Source organism: Manis pentadactyla, chromosome 8 (genome assembly GCF_030020395.1).
Source record: "Manis pentadactyla isolate mManPen7 chromosome 8, mManPen7.hap1, whole genome shotgun sequence".
NCBI lineage: Eukaryota > Metazoa > Chordata > Mammalia > Pholidota > Manidae > Manis > Manis pentadactyla.
This window is the reverse complement of record NC_080026.1, coordinates 110212472-110235763: the sequence shown is the minus strand read 5'-3', so window position 1 is coordinate 110235763 and position 23292 is coordinate 110212472. Positions and strand designations below refer to the sequence as shown.

At 50.2% G+C, this 23292-nt stretch overlaps 1 protein-coding gene across 1 annotated transcript; it reads right to left on the bottom strand.

The window, feature by feature from the left end:
• Window positions 1-18015: 18015 nt before the first annotated feature.
• NKX2-3 (NK2 homeobox 3) lies at window positions 18016-21714 on the bottom strand. The gene is made up of 2 exons (XM_036886520.2): window positions 21139-21714; window positions 18016-19622 (listed from the first exon to the last, which is right to left on the bottom strand). The coding sequence occupies exons 1-2, from the start codon at window positions 21491-21493 to the stop codon at window positions 18880-18882; spliced, it is 1098 nt and encodes a 365-aa protein (XP_036742415.1). The 5' UTR covers window positions 21494-21714; the 3' UTR covers window positions 18016-18879.
• Window positions 21715-23292: the final 1578 nt, after the last annotated feature.

Below are 23292 nucleotides of genomic sequence, written 5' to 3'. Positions count from 1 at the left end.
AGGAATCCACCCTAACCTACCTGCAGGGTGGCCATGTGACTGTGATTGGGCTTCTGAGTGACTCCAGTGGGCAGAGTTAGGACCAGGGGAGGAAGTTAGAGGACGGTACAAACTCATCAATGAGACAAAAGACTTCCGAGGGACGCGCGCCGTCCAAAGAAGGTGTGAAGGCCCCGTCTGGGCTGCATTCAAACAGGCCAGAGAACCACCTCTGGGACAGTGGGTGTTTATGTATTTGCTTAGCTGGGGACTGGGTGTTTTAACCCTAAGGTCCTAAGAGTCTATAGGAAGGATGACAGAGGAAAACAGAGAAAAGGAACCTGGGAGAAGGGAGGGTCCAGTGTGGGTGTTGCCAGAACCTGTGACAGAGGGATCAAGGTGGGGCAGCTCCTTCTCATTTTGAAGGTGGCTGTTTCTTAGCAGGTGGCCATTGAGACAAGGAAGCTGAGCTGTTATCAGAGCTGGACTGACCCTGTGGGAGGGGAAAAGCTGTTCAAACTCAAACCCTCAAATGCTATTGAAAGTCTCGTGATTACGTGCAAGGGCTCTGGGTTTAGCAAGTCCTGGCTTCAAATTCTGATCCATTACTTACTAGTTATGTGACCCTGGACAATACAGTAAGATCTCTGAACCTAAAAAAGAGGAATAATAACAAGACATACCTCACAGATTTGTTCTGAGGTTTAAATGAAATAGGGTACATAAAGTCCTTAGCCTAACATACATTAACAGTAGCTGTTGCACACTGACCTAAACAAATTTAATTATGCACAAACTGTTGGAGTGTTTTTGGTAGCTACAAGGAGGCTTTCAAACATGGGTTGTTGAGGGCTAGCTGCTCCCCAACAATTCACTTCACACAAGTTTCATATCAAATTCTGCCACATTTTGGACATTTATTAGACCCACTTTTATCAGCAAATAGACACAAAATCTGTTCTGAAAGCTGATCACAGCTCTGTCCTTTCAGGCAGACCGGCCATGAAAGCTTTGCTCAAAGGATCTAGAAGCAGGTTTAGGTTAACATTAAGCTTTGAGCAAATAAAATTCTTTGACGTTATGACTGTTCACAGGGCCATGTGAGAATCTAGCTGCAGGTACAGTCCAGCTCTGCAATGTTCAGAGCTCCAAAGATTCTTTTTTCCTGTCATGCAAAGGTGGGGAGTGACTGTAAACTATCAGAGCCAATGTGCATATCTTCCATACCCCTGATTTTAATGATGAAGGTTCGTTTCTAACTGGGTTAACAATCCACATTTCCCCCCTGTGAAAACCTGTCTAGTACACTTATTATACTAATACAATGCTCTGGTGCTAATGGCAAATAATAATGGCAGAAGCCTTCAGAGTATCAGTGACTAACCTTATGGTAGCCAATCACATCTGTCCTGTGTATTCTTGATTAAGGCACTGACCTTCCCTAGGGCACAGTTTAAATGACTATATATTTACTATCATATTGTAAAACACAGACATCTGAGAGCTCACTGCTTTTCTCCAGTGCCCTGGTACTTTTGAAATAGCAGCTTGGTTTTAGTAGGAGCTAACTGTGTGGTTACGGAGTGCCTCCAATGAACCAGCCACTAAAAATCTTTTGAGGTGTGGGCTATCACTCCCACATCATCAATGATGAAACTGAGGTTCAAATCCATAGAGCTGAAGGATATTTGGCAGAAATAAAGTGAAGCAAAGAGAAATAAGAATCTCCTGTAAATATTGTATCACATTTTAGGTTAGAAGCAAGAAAGAGATGTGTCCAGCCCATCTCCTGCAGAGAGCCTTCCCTCAATAAAAAGAATGGCTCATCCTCTCAGGTAACCCAGTGCCCCTCATTTGCCTCCATTTGAGTGCTAATTTCATACTTTCAATTGAGGGCAGAGATGCACTCTCTTCCCACTGCCTGGCTGAGGACCTCCAGGGTCCATCCATGCTGTTCTGTCCACCCCCCAGGGCCCAGACCACCTCCAGCTAGAGTTACAGTAAAGCCCAAGGCTAGGGTTACTGCACTTAGCACTGAAAGCGGCCTCATTCCAACCTTTTAGAGCCAGGCAGCTAATCACTCATCACTTGCCAGTTGGCTGGTGTATTTTGGGCCTGCTTTGTTTCTGCCAGGGCTGACAACAAGCAAAGGGTGGGGGGCCATCAGGAATGCAACAGGCTGAGCAAGGCTGGAGGATATGAGTGACATGGGAATTCAGAGAACCAACATCCCCGGGGCGTTAAGGCTTGTGGACAGGTGTGAGGGGCTTCACAACTGACATCAAGCATGTGACTAAGGGCCCACACACATTGTCCCCAGCTGGGATTACCAACAGCCTACTATGTGCAAGGCATTTTCAAATGAAGACACTTGAAAATGGGAGCTTCAACACAGTTTCTGTTTTTAAGGGAAGGCTTGTCATACAGAGATAAGATAGGTGTCCTCCTAATTTATTCTAAACACAGTCAACCAACCTGTTCCTCTCCTCTTCCAGTCTCCGTGAAAGATACTCCCCATTCAACTTTTCACCTAGTCCCAGAACCTAGGAGTCACCCTGGACTCTCCCCTCTGCTTCCCCTCTTACAGCCGATAAATGGTCACATCCCACAAAGGCTGTCTCATTTTCTTGCCCATTTCCATGATCCTACTTTAGTATTTCATCATTTTTTACTTGGATAATTGTAACAGTCTTCCCACTAGTTTTCCTGACTCCAGATCCTTAACTCATGAACCCTCACTGTACCCAGAGTGATGGCTCTAAAACACAGAGGGATCTGACCATATCATTTCCCTGCCAGAAATCTTTCAGCAGCTTCACAGGCTGCAGAATAAAGAATGAGCTCATTCTTTCAGTAAGTATTTGATGAGCACTTTCTCTGTAGTAGGTACTGTGCTAGGACTAAGTACACAGGCGTGAACAAAACAGAAATAATCCCTGTCCTCAGGAAGTTTGCAGACTAGTGGAGGAGACAGGCAAAACAAACAAACAATACGACATCAAAATGTGGTAACAGCTGCCAGGTGAGGGAGCGGGGGGCTAGAACAGAGAATCGCAGTGGGTGCCTCCTTGAAACCAGGCGCACAGGGAAGGCACTGCGGAGAACTGAGGGAGGAGCGGGAGGCAGCTTAATGTGCTTTAGAGACAGTAGGAAGGCCGCGGGGCTGCACAGTGATGTACAAGAGGAAGGGCACGGAGAGGCTGGGGAGGTCACCGGGGTCAGACCCTGCTTTGTAGGCCATGGGGAAAAGTTTGGATTTCATTCTAAGTACATTGGGAAGCCACTGAAGGCTTTAAAGCAGGTAATTCAGTCTGACTTCTATTTTCAGATGATCACTTTGGTGGCTGCATGAAGAACGGTCAGAGACTAGACGTGTTGTTCTAGTCGAGACTAGAAGTGATGTTCTGGGTTGTGCCCCCGCCAAAATTCAAATTGTTGAAATCCTAATTCCCAATACCTCATACTGTGACTGGATCTGGAGACAGAGCCCTTAACGCTGTAAGTGCATTAAAGGTTTGGTAGGTCCTAACCCAGTATGACTGGGGTCCTTACAAGGAGAAGAGATCAGGACCCAGGTGCACATGCAGGAGGGAAGAGCATGTGAAGACACAGGGAGAAGATGACTGTCCACAGGCCTTGGCGAGACACCTCCGGGGAGCCACCCTGCCAGCACCAGGCCTTAGGCTTCCAGCCCCGAGAAGTGTGAGGAAATGACTTTCTGTTGCTCAAGCCACCCTGCCTGTGGTACTTTGTTCTGTTCGCTTGAACAGACCCATGCAGGTGAGGTGTCTGCTTCAGGGGCCAGTGAAGACACCAGGCTGGGAGAGAGACGATGGGGTCTCATTCTGGAGGGGAAGGAAAGGAGATGGAGCGAACTGGATGGATTTCAGGCAGAGCTGAAAGTACCGTCTGCAGAACTAGGTGATGGTCTAGGTGTGGGGTTTGGGAGACGGAGGGATCGAGGATGATTAAGTCATGAGTTCTGTGGCATTCCATGTTCCCAGCTACAGTGAAGATAACATTGGCTGCCCCCACCCAAAATAATTAAATTAACTAACCCAATGTAAGGGTTTTTAAAAAAATTAATAGACTTTATTTTTTAGAACACTTTTAGACTTACAGAAAAATTAAGCAGATAGTACAGTTCCCATACACCCTCTCCTCTGTGCCCGGTTTCCCCTCTTATTCCAGCATAAGTTTTAAAGCCAAAGGAAATTGGTCCTAGAATCAGAACAAAACCTGTGCATGTCCATCTGTTTATCCCCCAGCACAGAAGGATGGTTTCAATGTGGGAAAACTTCACAGTGACACAAGAGTGAGCCCAACCTGCCCCAGACCTGTCTTATCCGTCCTCCCACCCACTTCCCGTCTTTACAGAACTAGTTTTACTTTTCTTCCCTTACTTGGCTAACTCCTATTCATGCCCCGAAACTTGGCTCACCTCCCCCGCGGAAGCCCGTCCTTGGCTTGTGTTGGATAGTAGCACCCTGTGCTCATCTCAGAGGCAGGGAAGTGTTCATTATGAATGTCCCCCAACCCCCACAAAACTCTGACCAGCTGAAGGGCAGGGCCCCTGGCTTACTGTGCCCAGCACAGTGCTTGACTATATTCCGTAAATATATTTGGACTGAACAGAAAGTGATCAGTCCATAAAAGAAAAGAACAGAGTGCTCTGGGAATTCAGGACTTAATAAACTCAAAGCCAGCCAGCAAGACTGCCTGCTAATTGCGGATCACAGCCTCCCCAGGAGGAGAAATGGCATGGCTTGCTGCAGAAGGTGCTTAGAGGGGCAGCAGGGCAGATAGTCACAGAAGCAGCTGCTCGTGGTGAGCTGCTGTCTAACATGTCAGTAAGGGAGGCGTGGGGTATGTGCTGAGTGCCGAAAGGAAAACAGATCATCTGTGTCTATGGCCCATATCCCTGACCTCTCCATTAGAGTGACCTATTGTGTATGCATCTGAATTTGACATGTAATCTATAGACTTTGGAGTTTAATCCAATTTTGTCCACCTCATAAATGAGTGATGGTTAAATGATCTGTCTTCTCCCTGGAGGTCATAATTATATTTAAATGGTAACTAGGTCATATTACACTGTTTAAATTCTTGCAGCTCCTGAAATATTCTCATATTATATACCCCGTGTTATATATTTGTTGTGTTCAACAAACAGATTTATACAAGGTTTTGCCATGAACTGGCTGTATGACTTTGGAGAAATCATGTAAGTTCTCTGGCTCTCTATTTCCTGTCTGGGGGCTCTGAAATGATCTATTTGCCTTCTCCAGAAAACTCTGGAGGAGAGAGCATGGAAACTTGGAGTAGAGGACCCACCTCTGACATTCTCCAATCCTAGACCCTCCTTGTGGCTGGTATCCTGAGGATTTCCCCTTGATGTTAATCGGATGAGTGCCTCCTTGCTGGCTTCCCTCCCCTCCCAGCACTGTATAACCTCTGTCTGTTGGGGGGAACAGGGTGGGGGTAGCTTTTCTCTATCAAAGATCACTGATGCATAGAAAAAAGCTGTATAGTTTATATACAAAAAGCAATTTAACAGAGTTATTTTCATGAGAGAATCATGATTGGTTCAAGTTGTCTTGTTTTTAAATATAAATAATAGAATACAGAAAGCTAGTGGACACTCTTTACTTCCATGGCTTAAGTCAATGAGTAAAAGGAGAAAGGAGGGAAGAGAGGAAGGGAAAAGGCAGAAGAGAGGAAGACAGAATGACACGCAGAGGTTCGAAGAGGAAGAGGCAGGTTGGGAGAGGGCTGGAATGGGGGACAGAGGAAAGATGGGGAGAAGAAAGGAGCGAGTGGACAGGGGAAACAGAAGAGAACAGAGTCAAAAACGCCATGGAAAGGCCCTGCTCTCACCAGGGCGGCCACCTTTCATCACAGGGCTGTTTGTTCTCGCTGCCCTCAGAGTATAAGTCTCTAATTCATCACTATCCACAAGCCAAGTCTCCATCTGTAGGTTTTAATGACATAAGGATTAAATCCACTGTAGAAACTGCAGTCAGTTAAGGGAGGAATTCTTCTTTAAGCTGTAGGGGCACTGACAAGAACAGTATCTGTTCCAGTACCTGAGGAAATCAAGCAAACCAAGGCAGAGGGCTGGACTTTCCCTCCCCCAGATAGAGGCCAAGCCACATATTTATTGCTGTATTTTCCCCAAATGAGTGATTGTTTTGGTGTCTCTTAAAGGTAGTCAGCATGTGCATTTAGTGTCATGTTGTTTAGGTAGTAGAGGGGGATTAATAGATGCATATTTGACACCAAAGCCTCCACATTTGGTTGTGCGGGTTGTTCACTGAACAAGGGGACCCAGTCCAAGAGACACCTGTATCCGCCCGCCAAGCCAGGCACCCGCTGAACTCATGTCCGCTGCGAGGAAGCCATGCCTTTTTCTAACACCCAAAGGCGCCAGTGGTCCTATGTGACCCAGAGTCCATTCAGAGCGGATTTGCTTATCTATCGAAGGAACACTGTGAGATTGTGAGCAGCTCTGGAGGCTCCATCCGCACATGGGCTCCCGCATTTTGCATTTGCTCTCTGGCTTGATCCTCCTCTCATCCCTATAGGGTAGATGAGGCAGGTGTTCCCTGTGTTCAGATGGGGACACTGTTGCTCAGAGAGATTAAGAGACCTAATCAAGGACACGCAAGTTAAGTAAATTAGGGAACTTTACACAATACCAGGCATAGGTGTGTCAATGAACAAAAGACTGGTGAAGCTAAGAATAGACATGAGTTACACAGTTTCTGAGTCAGATACTCTTGCTGACTCTCTGAAGAGGAATTTGGGGCTGTTGCCAAGTCCATGTCTTGACTGATTTTGATCACTGTCAAGCACGGGTGGGTCTTCCTTACAGGACTAGCAGGAATAGGAGACCCAGAGAAGCCAGGTCCTTCCCCACCCCAGGCAAGCCTGGAGACATATGTGCCACTAAAGCCAGAGTGTATATGGCCTTGGGCCCCTGGCCAGCTCCAGAGAGTGCAGAGGTCCTCCCGGACACTGCCTTAGAGAGTTGCGCATGTCCCTGTGACCACTAGAGGGCGGAGGCAGGGCTCTGCTCTGTACTCCAGGGATGCTAAACAGATGGGTGGGTGATAGAGCCAACCTAGGGACAGTTCTTCCCTGAGAGCCCTCACCAAAAGTGGAGGAGGGAGTTGAGCATCCAAGTGAAGCCGATGACAGTCAGTGTGCCTCAAAGAGTTTTCTGGAGAGGGCAGCTAGATCAGTTCGATCCCCTGCTCTGCTGCTAGCTGAGTCAACTTATCGAATTGTTTGACCTCTCTAAGCCTCAGTTTACTCATCTGTAAAATGGAGCTAATATGATTTGGGGTTGCAGAGTTTCTATGAGTCTTCTAGAGTGTCTAGTACACTTCCTGGCACTTTATGCCACTGGACTATGGTTTATGATTATGAAAATCCTACAATGTTTCTGGACTCAGGGCAATTCTGAAAGGATGTTTTAGTCCTGGAGAGGGCCCCTGAAGAGATTCTGAACTGTAACGTGCTGGTGGAGGTTGTGTTCCTCCCAAACAGTCACAACCTCGGAGGTATTTTTTGTTTACATTCTCAAGAGCACTGTTACATTCCAAGAGGGCTGGGAAAGGGGATATGGGAAAGGAAAGTTACCAGAGAGGAAGAAGCGCTGGGGATAGGTGCATGGACCGAATATTGGAAAGAGGGGGTTAGTAAAATATAGTGGGAAAAACACTGGGATAGAGGGACGTCAGAAGGCTACTAATGGGAAGGGTGGCCTGGGGGCAGAATTCTCCTGTCTGGGATGATTTTCTCATCCTTAATATGGGGAAGCTGGGCTGATCCCTTCTAACTCTGATGTCGTCTCATCCCACATGGGGAAGCAGAAGAGAATCCCAAGGAAGTGGAAATGTAGGACACCCCCACCACCAGCTACAAGTCAGAGGTCCAGCTGGTCGTCCTCCTATCAGCTGTGTGATATCCAACATCCAACCTGTTCTGGGCTTTTTATTAAGGAGCTAGAAAAAAACTGGATAGAAAAGTGTGCCTTGTCCTTAAGAGGCCAGTCTTTTAGTGGGTAATGTAGGAGCCTCTCCTTTTACACATTCACACAGAGGACAGGAAGGTGTTGTTAAGGATTAAACAGGAGGAGGAGAAGAACTCTGGGTCTGACTTATTTATTGAATCCCTCAAGTTTCTGCTGTTTGCTGAACCTGTGCCCAATATCAACAAGGCAATAAATTTTGCCCATGTTCATAACATTAGTAATGTTAAGAATAATACTTTGTTTATATTACACATTATTCTTTCCTAAGCATTTTCTCTTCAATTATTTCATTTATATCTACTTCTGTAGGCAATACAAAATAAACATTAAATGTGATTCTTACCCTCAATGAATTTATTTTCTAATCAAGGATGGAGATAATGAGACAATGAAAAAAACTACTTAGGTCAAGAGCTAAATTTTGCAGGTAAGGCCATTTGGTGTACCTTAAGAGATTGTGACATGTAATCGCTGTGAGCTATGGTAGCTGGAAAGACTTCATAGTTGGGTGACACTGGACTTAGAATTAGGAGTGTGGGGAAAGTTGGGGTTCCTATGGCCAGGATCCTCACCTGAACCTAAACTACTTGATGATGCAACTGGCCTGCTGCTAGGCTACTGCTTCCACACCCATGGGCAATAAGCTATTACTGACTGAGTCACTATATAAAGAGCTCCACCCAGTGCTCTAGGTGACATGGTGGCATGGTTGCACAGCTGCAAGGCTGTGGGAGTGCAGAGACTGGAGTGGTGGCAGCACCGAGGACAGAGACTGAGATGGCTGCGGGGGCAGAGAGGCCCAGAGGCAGAGACCGGCTTGCTGCATACAGACTCGCTCTGAGTGGACGGGATTCTAGTGATTGACCTGCCACCATGGAAATAAAGTTGGGTATAAACCCTTTCACCCCAAGAATGTTCCATTGTCACTTTTCAGTCTCATTAAATCCATAGTGAACTTGCCCGGGGCTGAAACCCACTGGCAGGACAAAGAGCTTTGACCGGGAGGAGCCTAGATGTTCCTGCAGGGGTGAGTATGGCAGATGAATGGGCCGGGGGAGAGACAGTAAGATTTTATAGATCTTTTTTTTAATGAGAAATTTGGTTGAGAGTTCTACAGAGGGTTCATGAGTGGTCTTGTGAATATGTTTGGTCCTACACACAATGAGAATCCACATTATGCACCTTTTATTAAGAGGCATTTGGAGAAAATGAATCTGGTACCATTAGGAGGATGGGATTTATCAGTGATCTGCCCAAGCCAAGGTGATAAGTTAGGAGGCCATTATAATAAAGTGCTTGGGCTTTAGAGTCAGGCAGACCTTGACTGAACCCGGGAGTCTGTCACTCAAGAACTGGGGGTCCTTGAGCAAGGTGTTTATATTCTCAAATTTTGATTTCTTAGCCCATAAAATGGATATCATGACATTTACTTTTCAGGATGGCTCCAATATTAAATGGGTCAGAATATGCAGAGCCTAGTGCCTAAAATGTCCTAGGTGATGACTGTCAGTTCTCCCATTCTTTCTGCTCTAAGTGAAGAGAAACTGTCAGGGAAATCATTTGTTGACTAATTGGTTCCAGCTAAAGGGAAGAGAACAAGAAAAGATGATGTCATTGGCAGAAGTTGGGATGTGAGTAGTTTGAGGGAGTGGTGGGGAACTTGAGCTGACAGTGGGATAGATACAAGGAGAATCATCTGGTAGGCACTTGAAAATATGGCACATAAGGGAGACCAAGCTAAAGCTGTAGAGCCAGGGCCCCTTAGTGTAAAAGTGAGAGTGGGCACTGTGTGTGCATACAAGCTTTAAGACAGCAAGGGTGTAGACAAGTTGTCAAGACTTGGAGGGCTCAAGGGGGGCTGGAGAGGGAAAGTGAGCAACTACTCTTTGAGAAAGAAAATGACATAGTACAGGCTGTCAACACTACAATTAGACTTTCCAGAAAATAAGTCATTATGCCAAACGAGGGGTAATAAAGCACAAGACTGAAGAGAAGCCATTTGATCTTGATCTCACAAGAATGAGTATTAGATAATTAGGGGCAGGTGGCAGGACTTAACTCCTCAGGAGGGCTGGAGAATGGAACCAGGAATCAGGGAAAAAGCCATCCAGCTGATCACAAAAGTGACTTCTGACTGGGCATCAAAAGTCACCACGTGGGAGGTAAGCATCCCTCAGGCTGAGGGCAAGGAAGTAGCTGGTGAAGACAAATATTCAGAAATCTAACCAAAAAGGAAGGAAAGATAATTGAGGAAGGGGCGCCAGTTTTAAAGAAGATAGTATGGAGAGACTGCCACGTTTGAGGTTGAGAGGAAGATAGAGAATATTAGATTGTAGGGTGGTGGAACCTCAGAACTCAAAATAAAAAGCATTATTTTTAGAAATAGAAGTTGTATCTAGACTTTAAGATTTTAAGACTAAGGAATAAAAGCAAAATTAAGGAGACCCATGAGGGAAAGCCTCCCAGTGGCCTCAGGCTTCTCAGAAGAATAAGGAAGATGGAGGGGTGTAAAGGCTTTGGAAGAAGGGACCTCTTGTGGGGGATACACCAGATCAGCCCAGGCACAGAAGAACAGGGTGAGTTAGAAGTCACCCAACGAAGGGACGACCAGGAGGCTGAGGACAGTTAAAGAAACCGAGGCAGTATCATTGGGAGAAGTGAGGTCTACACGGGAGTCAGTGGCTGGCTTCAAATATCTGAGGAGCTGACATGCAGCAGGAGGAGACCTCTGTGGGACTTGGGGGAGCAGGTGATGGGAGTTGCAGATTCCACAGCAACAGAGGCAGAACTTTCTGACACTTAAGGAGTGGAGAAGTGAGTGTTCCCCCCGAGGTGTATCCAGGAGATATGGGACAGTCATTGCACAGCATGATGCTGACAGGACTCCGCATCTTAAAAAGTCAGACTTTCGTGATCTCTAAAGTCAGCTGCTCACTGGCACAGCTGAAGACTATAACTGAATCTATGGGCATTCAACAACTTTAAAGAAATTAAATTTGAGAGGCTGGAAGTCATCTAATCTAACAACCCATTTGACTTTGAGTCCCCTCCCTGAAAGGCTCCCAAATAATCAGGGAATATAAAAGGCACCCCAGGTAAGCCTGAATCCACTAGTAGCCACTGGGGGCACTGGGCTTCTAGTTAATCATCTGGAAAGAGAACACATCGGTGAACTTCCCAGATAACTCACTGTTGAGATGGCCCCAGTGACACTTTCCTAAGAACCCATCTCAATGAAAGAGGAAATACATGTGAAATATTGATAAATCTTGAGTATAATTTTGAGTTGTTCTTCACCCTTGCTTATTACTTGAAATCCCAAACTTACAAAGCAAATGCTGGGTTAGTATCTACATTTCAAAAGATCTTTTGCTTTACAAATTCTTTGGGACCCTTTTAAGCAACAAATGCCAAGGATGAACTTAAAACGTACTTATTTTTTCTCCCCGTGAGCAAAAAGTTCTTTGTACATGACTTTCCAAGAATTTGTGTGTCACACGATGTGAATTCCATGGGTATTATAACAGAATAAACACTTCCTTTGCTTAAATGGCCACACACAATCAGTCAGTGATCAGTTTGGGTCTGTCCAAAGGGAGGTTTAGCAGAGGACATCTCATTTGATCCAGAATTTTAAGATCTGCCCCAGCCAAGGGTTCTGTTTACTCAGGAAAGTGAGGTAAAAAAAAAACAAAACACGTCAGAAATGTTCTCAGTGGCATCAGGTAGAAAGTCCTATTGGGATTGCTGCTACTGTTTACTACCTGTGTGGCCTTGAGGGGAGTGACTTAATCTACCTTAGCCTCTGTTTCTACATGTGTAAATCAGGAATCCCTAACTCACATGGTTATTCTGAGGATTAGAATGTCTGCAAAGCAACACACACATACACACACCCAGCACCCCCTGACACAGAGTAGGCAGACCCTTCTCCGCCTCCCCAGGGCTTACTTTCTTCCTCAGCCAGCCAGTGATATAGCACACCCAGAGACTGTTAATGCCATTTTATACAAGGCAGAGCCAAGTCTCAAACTCCAACTGAGCCAGCACAAAACCTGGCTTCTCTGCCATGGCTGCAGTCTGCCAGACAATCTCACCATCTCCTTTGGTGGGATATTCCACTCAGTAATAGCAAAGCAAGAGAGGCACTGATTTTGAGAAGCCATAAAGTAACACCAGTTATGGGAGATGTATCACTTCCAAACACATAGCCCCTTCCTAATGCCCTGCTAACCCTGATCCATTTCTCAGGGGCAAAGGCTGACTGGGTGGGAGGCCTCACTGCAGGGGTCAGATGGTAAAAGGGTGAACTCTAGACCCCTATAACATCTCTCAGTCCCCTAGAGTCCTTCCAACCACCACCCTCCTCCTCATCTTTACTAAGGTTAGGTGGCAATTTTCATGAACTTAAAAGTGAACAAAAGCTTTTTAAAAAATTACATGCTCATAAAAATGGCTAAAATGAAAAAAGAAATGAAATGAAAATACTAAGTATTGAGCATGTGGTACTACTGCTGGTGGGGCTGTAAATTAATACAGCCCACTTGAGAAAACTGCTTGGTGGAATCTACAAAAGCTGGTATTCATATTCTATGACTTAGTGATTGCATTCCTATGGATTTATTGAATAGAAATGTTTATTATAGTCACCAAAAGACATACTAGACCTGTGCTGTCCAATATATGTGGCTCTTTATATTTAAATTAATTATGATTTTAGAAAATTAAAAATCCAAATCCTCTGTTACATCCAGCCACATTTCAAGTGCTCAGTAGCCACATGTGTCCAGAAGCTATCCTATTGCACAGCATGGATAGAGAACATTGCCATCACCGCAAAAAGTTCTACTGGATATTGTTCTAGAATGTTTGTAGTAGCACTATTCGCAATAGCCAAAAACTAGAAATTACCCAAATGCCCATCGCAGAATGAATAAATTGTGGTGTAGTCACACAACGGACTAAAGTAAGAAATGTGAATAATCTACCACTACACACAAAATGGATAAATCTCATAAACTGAAAGAAGCCAGGCCCGTAAGAGTACACACTGTACGATTCTGTTTAATGTTCCAAACCAGGCAAAAGTAATGTATACCGTTAGACACCAGGATAGTGGCCACCCTTGGCAGCGGTGGTAGTGACAGGAGGGAGCATGTGGGGGACTTTCGGAAGGCTGGTAATATTGTTTTCTTCATCTGGGAGTTGGTTCATGGCAGTGTTCAGTTTAGGAAGGTTCAGTGAGCTGTGTGCACTTACATCTTTTCTGTATACAATTTACACTTCAATAAATTTTCTAAACGCCCCTTAAGAAAACTTTGCTGTTTTTAATGTTACGTTTACCTAACATCAGTCTGGGTGAAAACAAAACAGGTCTTTTCAATTAAACAAATGTGGTTTTGAGATCACTGCCCCCTCCCCAGACGCTTTCCCTGGACTTCCTACTGGGCCCTGATGAACTCACCAAACCTCCCCAGAGCGTCCTGCCTCGGTGCCCAGGCTGCGACCCTCAGGACCGCTGCTCTGCGAGCTTGGGCGCTCCCGGCGACAGCTGGCCAGGCTCTCCCCGCGCTCGCCGGCGCGCTCCCCGCCCAGCGGGCTCCAGCCTTCCCGAGCCTGTGTGCGAGGCGGCCGGGACCCCGCCGCACCTGCGCCGCCACGGCGGTTCCGCGCGGAGCCAGGCTGAGGCAGCGCCAGAACTCTGGTCACCGAGAGTCCGCCGTCCTTGCAGGTCTCCAGCACCTCGGGTTGGGAGAAGGCGCTCGGGAAGTCCCCTCTGGGACCCTGAATCTTAAAGCGAAGGAGGAGGAGGAGGCTGCGATCCAGGCCTTGAACCAGCCCGCCTCCTGCACTGGCCCTTCTCCAGGGAAGCTCCCGCCCACCAAGCCCCACCCTTGAGGGGATGCGCGGGCCCAGGTCGCTCTCGCTGCGCCGGGTACCCGCGGAGCGCGGGACCCCAAGGAAGCCTTGCCAACTGGGGCTGGATTTCCCCTCCCTACCCTTTCCTCCCGGCAATGATGGCTGGAGGACTCGCGGCTCTGCCTGGAACCCCTTCAGTCGAAGTTCCCAGACCCAGCCGAAGTCCAAGACTCTGTGACGCAGTCCTAGCCCCGCAGGCCCCGCCCGGAGCCGCCTGCCCCTCGCTTGCGGGCAAAAGCTACGAGCTACTTCCGTGGTGATGCACGCCCGCGGTGTTGGGGTTCCGAATCCCCGGGCCTGTCCTGCTCTCCCCGTGGACCTGGGGCTGCCTCAGAGGCAGAAGAGAGTCCTTACTTCTCAGCATACACAGAGCCGAGCCCCGCCTGGCCTAGAACATTGATGCAATGCCTGATGCCTACCAAAAACACTGTTTTTTACATGGACCATCTGATTTTCAAAGCCAAGGTGACTGGTACATGAGTGTTTACATATATAAACATTCATTGAGTTGTATGCCTAATATTTGTGCATTTTGCTGTAGGTTAAAAAAGAAAACTTATGATAGAGGTGCTATACAAATATCCATTTTATAGAGGAGGAAATTGAGGTTCAGAGTGCTCCTAATGTACTTAAGGTCTCCACCACTGATTGTGGTGGCCCTGAGATTAGAATGGAGGCAGCCTAACTCCAGAATCCAGCATCTTAACCCCTCAAAATTAGAAAAATACTGCTGACCTTCTAGAACCTATTCCATCTTCCCCACCAGTGCTGCCTACCCACCTCTTGAGCCCAGTAGGGTACCAGTCAATGGGTCGGGATTAGTCATTTATTCAGAGAAGCAAGGAGGTTTGGGCCAGGAGTGACCTCTGAAATCATATAGTCCACCCTTATCTTGGCCTTTGGGCTCAGAAACCCGAAGGGAGGACTTCATCTGCTCACAGGAAAATCCAATGAAGTAGCAGTTTGAGCCTGGGAGGGGTCTTTTCCCCTGCAGAGGGAGCTCAAGGAAGAGGTAGCTGTGTTGGTCAAGGGTTTTCACCCTCGGACGCCCAAGGCCCTGGAGCAGTACGGAAATCCTCAGGCGAAGAGATGGGAGCTATTTATACCCAGAGACTGCAGGCTCTGGGGAAGGGTAAAGAGTCGCAAGGGGGCTGGTCTAGTCTGGTTCTAAGTATCTTAAGACACGCAAACTGCGCGGAAGCCCATCCATAGAAACAGCTCTGTTTCCTCTATGAGGGTCACATGCCTCTTTTCCAAAACAGGGGGGCTGAAGAGTGAAGGAAGACTAACCCCTGGCTAGGAGGAAGCCAGGCAAGGAAGGTGGGGATCTGAGGCTGGGAGCGCTAAGAGGCCACGGTCCAACAGGATACAGACTAGGTTGGAGAAAAAGGAGTTGCTTACTTAGGAAACCCCCAGCGGAACCGGGGCGTTGCTCCCGAACCCTGGGATTCCTAGAGCGCAGGCGCTGAAATCTCGCCTTGGCAGCCAGAGCTCCCTGAGTGCCATGCAACGTCCTGATCACCTACCATACTTCTCACCTAGTCAATCTAGGGAAAGTGGAATTTGGTCCCAAATGCAGGTCCCGGATTTATCGTATACATCGCAGCTTTCCACAGTCAACCCCACCCCACCCTGAGTCTTCGCTCTCTTTCCTAATCCTGCATTCTCCTCAACCACTAAACTTTGTGTCCTAGTGTCAAGGTCATCACCAAGTTCTCAGTCCTCTTTTCTTAGGTTTTGAGCTGTGGGGCAAAAGGCGACAATCCACTGGGGAAGCTGTGTCCCCAGAAGGCATCAAGGGCACGGAAAACAGGACCTTCCTCTGGGATTGAGGTGGTTTGCATGTCTTCCCTGAGGATTGCAGGCTCTACCCAAGTGGGCCAAGAGTTCAGCGCCACATCTCCCTTGCAGCCAGCACCCAGTGCCACCACTCCACACAACTGGGGCTTCCTTCCGCACAGTTCTGGAACACTAGGGGAGGCTGGAGCTGAAGGAGCCTGGCTGCATGATCCCCTACTGGATTATCTGTCACAGGGGAAAAAGATGCCAACCTGCTCCCACCTGCAACACCTCCCTAGGACCTCAGGTGGAGGGAGAGAGACAAATACATCTTTGCAAGAGACACTATGTCTCTTGCATATTGTGATATTGGAAAGTCCCTAAGACTCTGGTGGTATATATGAGGGAGTGGCTCCCTCCACTTGGGCGGCTCAGGAAAGAAGTTTGGCCTTGAAAGACTAGCAGAAACCTACCAGAAAAATGGGGGTAGAAGGGCATTCCAGACAGAGGTGAGGCAGTGTGCAGACGCATGAGGCTGCCACAGTGAAGGGCTATTTCCACTGGCTTCCTTTTTGTCATTCAGGCATCAGCTTAAATGTAATCTCAACATGGCTTTCTCTGACCACCTGTCTGAAAGTACCCTCCCTCCAGCACTTGGTTCTCTTTCCTTTTTAGATTTATCTACTATTTTTATATTTATTTGTTTGTTGTCTACCTCCCCCGCAACACACATCCCTGAAAAACTCCATAAGCCTGTGGACACAGTTTTTTTTTCAGTGTCCCTAGCATCCAGAACAGTGCAAGTGTACATATATTAGTAGGTGCTCAGTAAATACTGTTGGATGGATGGGTGAGTCGCTCGCAGCTGCAGGCAGTGAGAAACATGTTAGGGAGGGAGAGTTCCATACCCAGGCTTTATTGTAAGCAACTCTGCGAAGAAAACTCCAAAAGAGAGGGCTAGGTAGAAGGGGGCTTGGAACGTCACGGTGGTGAAAGCCGAAAGCCGAGGTGTGCGGTGGCTTGAGAGAGGAGACTGGCGGACTGGCGGAGAGGAGCTGAGGGCTGGCGGTCTGGGGCACTAACTCAAGCTGGCTTCCAGGGTCTTTCTCTCTCCGGAGAGGCGAGGGGAGGGAGGGTCTTCGTCCCCAGGGGCCGCCTCTCCAGCCTCCCGCTAGGCCCCTTTGGACGCGTCCAAGCCTCATCCTGGGCGGTCAGAGGGTTTGGGAGGATTCCCTAGCCTGCCTGCCTGCCCCCTTCCTCCCTTCCTCTTTTTTCTTCCTCCTCCTCAGGGTCTCTGCAGCTCTCCAGCCCGGCGGCCCCGTAGCAGCCTAGCAGCCTCCGCCCCCTCCTGTAAGGGCAAAATTGCTAAACTTGTAGCAATAATGACCCTGCATTCAGGCCACCGACTCCCGCTGAACGTCTCTGCGCCCCGGCCGGCCGGGCCTAACAGCGGGCCCCTCCCTGCTGCCCGCCCAGCCCCCGTCTCCCCCTGGCCGCCTCCTCCCACAGCGCACAAAAAGTGGGGAACAAAACCCCCGCGCATTTCTCCGTCCCTCTGTTGAGCAGACTGCTGCACAAAGCCCCCGCTCTGAGAAGCAATGGGGAGCTCGGGGGGGACGTCAATCCCGACGCGCTGCGGTTTTTGTTCGCTCAGGGGACTTCGCCTTCCTACCACACCTTTTGTTCGGGACTCCAATAAAAAGCCATTCTTTCCGCACCTTCCCGGCCCGGAGCCGTCTTTCAGCGAGGCCCGGCCCCACAATGGCGCGGCGCTCTGAGGCCTCCCCATTCACCCGCCTTGGCACGCTCACAATCGGCCGTGTGGCAGCACAGGCCTCGCACAGGCATTCTCCGCAAGAGACAAGGAGCCGCATAAAGCCGCGGCCGCCGGGGGAGAAGGGAGGGCGGCCGAGGGGGAGAGCTCGGCCGCGGCGGGGCGCAGCGCCCCTGGGCGCCCTGGAAGCCCCTGTGGAACCCGAAAGAGCCGCCTTCGCTCCGCCTAGGGCTGGGCTCAGGCGAGGTTTCCTCTTCCCGGGTGATCCTTGTGGTGGGGCAGAGTCTAAGCCTTGATGAAACGCAGACCCAGACACTGGCCTAAGCATCTGGGTAAAACTTGTGGGGATTTGAAAGTCCAGGACCTCAAAAGGCCCTGAATCTCCGACCTCTCCTCTACACAAGAGTAAAGAAAAATTAATGAACAAAGCCTGAAGGACCACATTTGCAGCCTGGGGGCTGGTGCAAGGAAGCCCAGGCCTGCAATCGCTCAGGGAGGACTGCTTTTCCTTACGCACCTTTTCCTTCCCTGATCGCCCTGTTCAAAGGATCCCTCCCCAATTTTTCTGCGCTAAACATAGTCTGTAGTTAGCAAACGGTTTGGAAATATTGCACCTTGTTTATTGACTCCTGTAGTGTATGGCAGCGATGTGTACACGGCATGTGGATAAAGTTATATATATATTATATGTGCTGAATACAGAATACGAAACAGAAAGGAAACCCAGTAACACCTCCGCTGGGCCACCAGGTCCCGGATTTGTTCAGCACCCCCACCCCCCACTTTTGATCCGGCTCCGCTGGTTTTTCGCGCAGAGTTCTATGTCCTCCGACAATCCGGAGGTCTAGGCCGAGGTATCTGCTGCGGAGGCAGGAGGCTGGGAAAAGGAAAATCAACTGCGGTGTGGCGCTGGGGGCCCGCAAAGGTAGCAAAGGGTTGGTAAGGCCTGGGGATTTCTTAAGCCACGACGCCCCCTTTTTCTCTCCTTCATGCTTTTTTTGTCGTTGGGTTCCCCGCCGACGTTCGAGGAGGCCACGGGAAGGGCAAATGAGAGAAGCCCTCCTCGTTCTGGGAGAAGCAAGCGACAGCCGGAGCCCCAGCCGCTTTTACCCTTTTCTGGGCCAGGGTCAGGGCCATCGTCCTCCTCCGCCCCAGCCGGCGTTTCTGCCTGGCAGGCTTTTCGCGACCGGTCCCAGGGATCCTATTTGCCCCTATACCCCCTTCTCCAGGCCTCGTGTGAGCTATGCTCCGGGACCCTGGGGACCGAGACCTGTGTGTTTTTGTTTTGTTTTTTAACAAGGGGGCCTGGCCCTTGGATACAGCCCTTCTCGCGCTTCAGTCCGCGGCGCCAGGCTGCGGTGGGGGACCCACCGCGTGACCCGCCGCATCCCTACCAGGCTCGGATGCCCTGCAAGGTGCCCTGCGCACACGCGGCCCCGGCTGCGGCACCCTGGTGCAACGGCTGCCCGCCGCCACCGCCGCCAAAGCCGCCCAGGTTGCTCACGTTCACAAAGGGGCCGCCTCCGGCCGCGCTGCAGGCGGGCTGCATGGCTGAAGTTGCTACGGAGGCCCCGCCACCCCCACCACCCCCGCCGCCGCCCGCCGGGTACGCACAGCCATAGCTGCCGGTGTAGGCCGCGGCGGCGGCGGCGGCAGCCGCAGCGGCGGCGGCGGCGGCGGCCGAGTTCCCGTAACCGTAGGCTGGGAAGCTGTTGTAAGAGTAGGCGCCCGCGCTCACGCTGTAGGGCGCGCCGTAGGCTTGAGCACCTGGCGTGACGCACGGCTTGCCGTCCCGCACCAGCACCGGTACCGCCACGCGGCGCGGGGGTGGCGGGGGCGCGTGCGCGCCGAGCTCCAGAGACTTGTCCTGCCGTTGTCTCTTGCACTTGTACCTGCGATTCTGGAACCAGATCTTCACCTGCGTGGACGTGAGCTTCAGGCTGCTGGCGAGGTGCTCGCGCTCAGGTGCCGACAGGTACCGCTGCTGCTTGAACCTTCGTTCCAGCTCGAAGACTTGAGCTTGCGAGAAAAGGACCCGGGGCTTCCGGCGGCTGCGTGGCTTGGGCCTCTCACTCTCCTCTGCCGCCTTACAATCTCCGGGCTCTTCCAGAGGCTTCTTCAGCTGGCAAGTTTCTGCAGAAGCAAAACAACAGCGTCCCTTTAGCTGTTCCTGGCCTAACCGCGGCTCCGATTCCGGAGCATTGTGGCCTTTTTTGGTGGCAGCGCAGAGCGTGTGGTAGTAAATGCCTGGACTTTTTGGAAAGTTTGTGGCTCCTGGCTCTCTGAGACCCTGCAACAGCCCAAGTATCCTCCAAACGCCCTCGGCTGGAGGAGGCACGTTCCATACGGAGGGATAATGTGCATTTATTTAGAATTCGAGCTTCTGCGAGAAAGATTATCTTGTATTAAATGTGTGGGTCAGCGTACTAATTTCAGGATGAAAGTTTGCAACTACATAATAAATACAGTATTTGCAAATTCTCTTGCCTCCCACTCTATCACGGATAGCTGAAGGTGCGAGGCATGTTGGCATTTGGGGGCCGGTATGAGTGAGTTGCACAAATATCTTTCTGTTAGGAAATGTGAATGTAAATAAGGCTCGTGCATTTCCCAGGAACTATTTTTGCTTTTAAAACACTACACGTTCATAGCAAAATGTCTACGTGACGATGTCTGTGTTATCATAAGGAGAAAAAGAAATTTGACTGATTTAGACAGTTTCATGTCGATTTTAGGCCCAGGGGAACTGGAACTGTCAGAGCACGGGCCTTGCTTCCACCACATCAAATCTCCTCTTTCGGAAAGAGATTCTTTGACTCTGTTCCCTCAGAAACAAACATTTTTGGGGGGGCTTTATTCAGTTATCCGATCTCCCTACCCAGCTCACTACCCGTCCGATGTGAGCAGCGGGGGTCTCAGGCTAAGTGCGGCGGGGTTTCCATTCGGCCTGCAGCCCCACAGCCTGGGACACAAAGCAAAAACGTTACCAATTTTCAAAAAAGGCCATCGCCTCAGGAGTGTGAGTGCTAGGCTCTCATGAAATGGGCTGTGTTCCCACGCCGTCTCTGACCATCCTCTCCCTCTCTGCTGGGTGCTGAGGGTGCGAGGACACTGAGCTCCAAGCAGAGAAGTAAGGAAACCACCCAGCTAGTCTCTACAAAAGTTCCTGCGTCCGCAGGCGGACGCTGGACACAACCTGCTTGGACCGTCTTTTCGGAGAAGAGGGGGCTGCTGCCCTCTGCTCAGAGAACTCGTCTGACGCTACAGGAAACTGGAAAAGGTTCAGGCTCTTGCCCCTTTAGCTCTTAGGAAGAGCAAAAACACTGTGAGTTGTCAGGACCCAGCAGCTGAGCCCATGCAGCTTATCAGCGTCAGGGCGGATCAACTACTTTCCTTTCCCTAGGGGGCTGCATCGCCTCCCCACTCTGGGGCAAGTAGTTGTCGGGGTCACCTCGTCCTTCTCCCTCCGCCCCGGCTCCCTCGCAAGGCGACTGGGCTCTGAGGAGCTGTCGTTGACCAGGGCGAGACATGACCCCAGTCAAAGAGGTTAAAGGAGTGGGCAGCCGTGCTGGCAAGGTCTGTGGGCTCTCTGCGGGCGCTCCGCCATTGCTCCAGATGTGCGGTGCGTTTCCTTTCCCCCTCTACTCACTTTGGCTCCGGTCCCTCACGACCTCGGGCTCCTCTTCATGTGCCTTAGGCCCGCTACACGAGTCTCGCAGGACCGTGTGGACATAGCTCTGGGAACAGAGCCCCGAATCCCCTTGGCCGTCAGCGGTGGCTAGTGAGTTCAAATAGGCCAGTTTCTCGCCCTCCTCCTCCTCCTCCTCCTCCCCGCCGTCAGAGAACTGCGTGCCCTCCGCGGCGGCCAGCATGCAGGGTGCCGGGTGGAAGTGGTGCTCCAAGTCCGCTGGCAGGTGGGCGCCGTGGAAGCGCTGCTGCTGCTCCAGATTCAGAATGTCTTTGACTGAGAAAGGGGTGGAGGTGATCGGGCTTGGTAACATCATCAGGACCACTTAATTGTCCAGTCCAAATATTCAATAAATCCCGGCGGGGGCGGGGAGGCAGCGTGGCGGCTCCAGCCCTCCTGGACTCTGTGGCTGCCGCCGAGTGGAGCTTTTGACAGACGCGGTCTCGCTTCAGTCTAAATCGCCTCCATTGGCCGGGACCTGGGGGTCTGGGTTTTGTTACAGCCGCTGCAGGGACTGGGGCCGGGGCTGCGAAGCCTGTGTCCGGGGGTCGTGCGTCACGCCGGGGGCGGGGCTCTCGCCTCGGCCTCCCTCCCCATTGGTTCCGGCTCCTGGGGACCACGCCCCCCCGCATCCACTAGGTGGGGTGCGGTGCCGCTACCAAAAATAAAGGACTAGTATAAAGTCGCGAAGTCGAAGTTGCTGCAGGCCAGGCTGCACTGCCCTGGGTGCCCGAACTACCAAATCTCGCCCACCCTAGTCGCACCTCCCGGGCCAGGGCAAGTTCTGGGATCCTTCCTGTCAGCGAACCAACTGCCAGGAAGGATGGCCCAGACGCTTAGTTTTTCCAGTTGCTGTGGGGCAGGCAAACTTCCTGGTCTGTAAATATTGGGCATTGGATCCCCTAAGAAACGGAATGTTTTATATATCTATGGATGGGCGACGTGTCCGTTCCTGCCTTGTTGATTTTGTTTAAGCTGTTCCCTCCTCTTGGAACGTCGTCCCTGCCCTTGTCTCTCGGAGTCGGAAGCTATTTTCCAAGGCTCTGCTCAAATATCACCTCCTCCAAGGAAGTGCTCTCTGATCGCCTAGCCGGAAGTCATCTGTCCCGCATCTGAACTTGGAGCGCGTGGTAGTAAAGGACATTCGTGTCAATTATCACTTGCCTCCTAGTCCTATAGCTATATCGTCTGCCTGGTCGTCACCGGCAGTCTATGAGTGCCCGAAGACTGTGTCTTGGTTGCATTTGCCCCTCAGCCCTTGCAGCAGCTGCACTAAGCAGGTATGTGAGAGACAGGGCGATGGAGTTATTACTGAACTTTGTTGTCTGACAGCTCTTGGTTCAAATCCTAGCCTAGTGTGTAGCTTTGGGAGTTCGTAAGCCTCAGTTTGTCTACAAAAAGGAGACAATAATATCTTCTTCAGGGTTTTTACCAGGAATGAGGCAAAACCAAAACATGCCAGGAGCTCAGATCAGGACCTGAGCATGTGAAGTGCTCAACAAATGTCAACTACCTTTATTTTGCATCAGAGGTCAACAAGTTGTTGTTGACTGCATTGGTGATGATGTGGCTGGAGTGCCGTACACCCTGCTTCATACGGTCTTGAGAGCAGCATCTGTCACTGGGAGGTGACCCACCCGTCTTTTCTGCCTGTTGAATTCGGCGATTGGGTCCAGGCCTTGATCCTCAGAAGCATCTTTCTAATCTCTCCAATCTACACGCCTTCTGGCGCCCTCGTGCGGCCCTGGTTGTTTTCTGGACTAACCTATGGGGTCCCCTGAGATTCTGGAAACTCCTCGCTGGTGGGGTTCATCTTCCTCCACAAAGACGTTCTCCGCTACCACGCCTAGCCCAGTGGAGATCAGCGGGCTCTACTGTGAGGCACATAGGGAGACCGGTGCTCAGAGCTGGCCTTAAAAAATCAGAGACCCGTTCTAGCCAACCGTTGCGTCCCTCATATGGCCAAACAGGGTGGAGCGGGGAGACCTGCTTCAGCTAGGAGGGGCGGGTGGAAGAAGCACGGTGGCGGCAGACACTGGATGGGAGCGGGGTCTATAGTAGAGAGCTGCTTTGCGGAGGCCCCTGCAACTGCGGGAGCAGTGGGTGCCCAAGGCC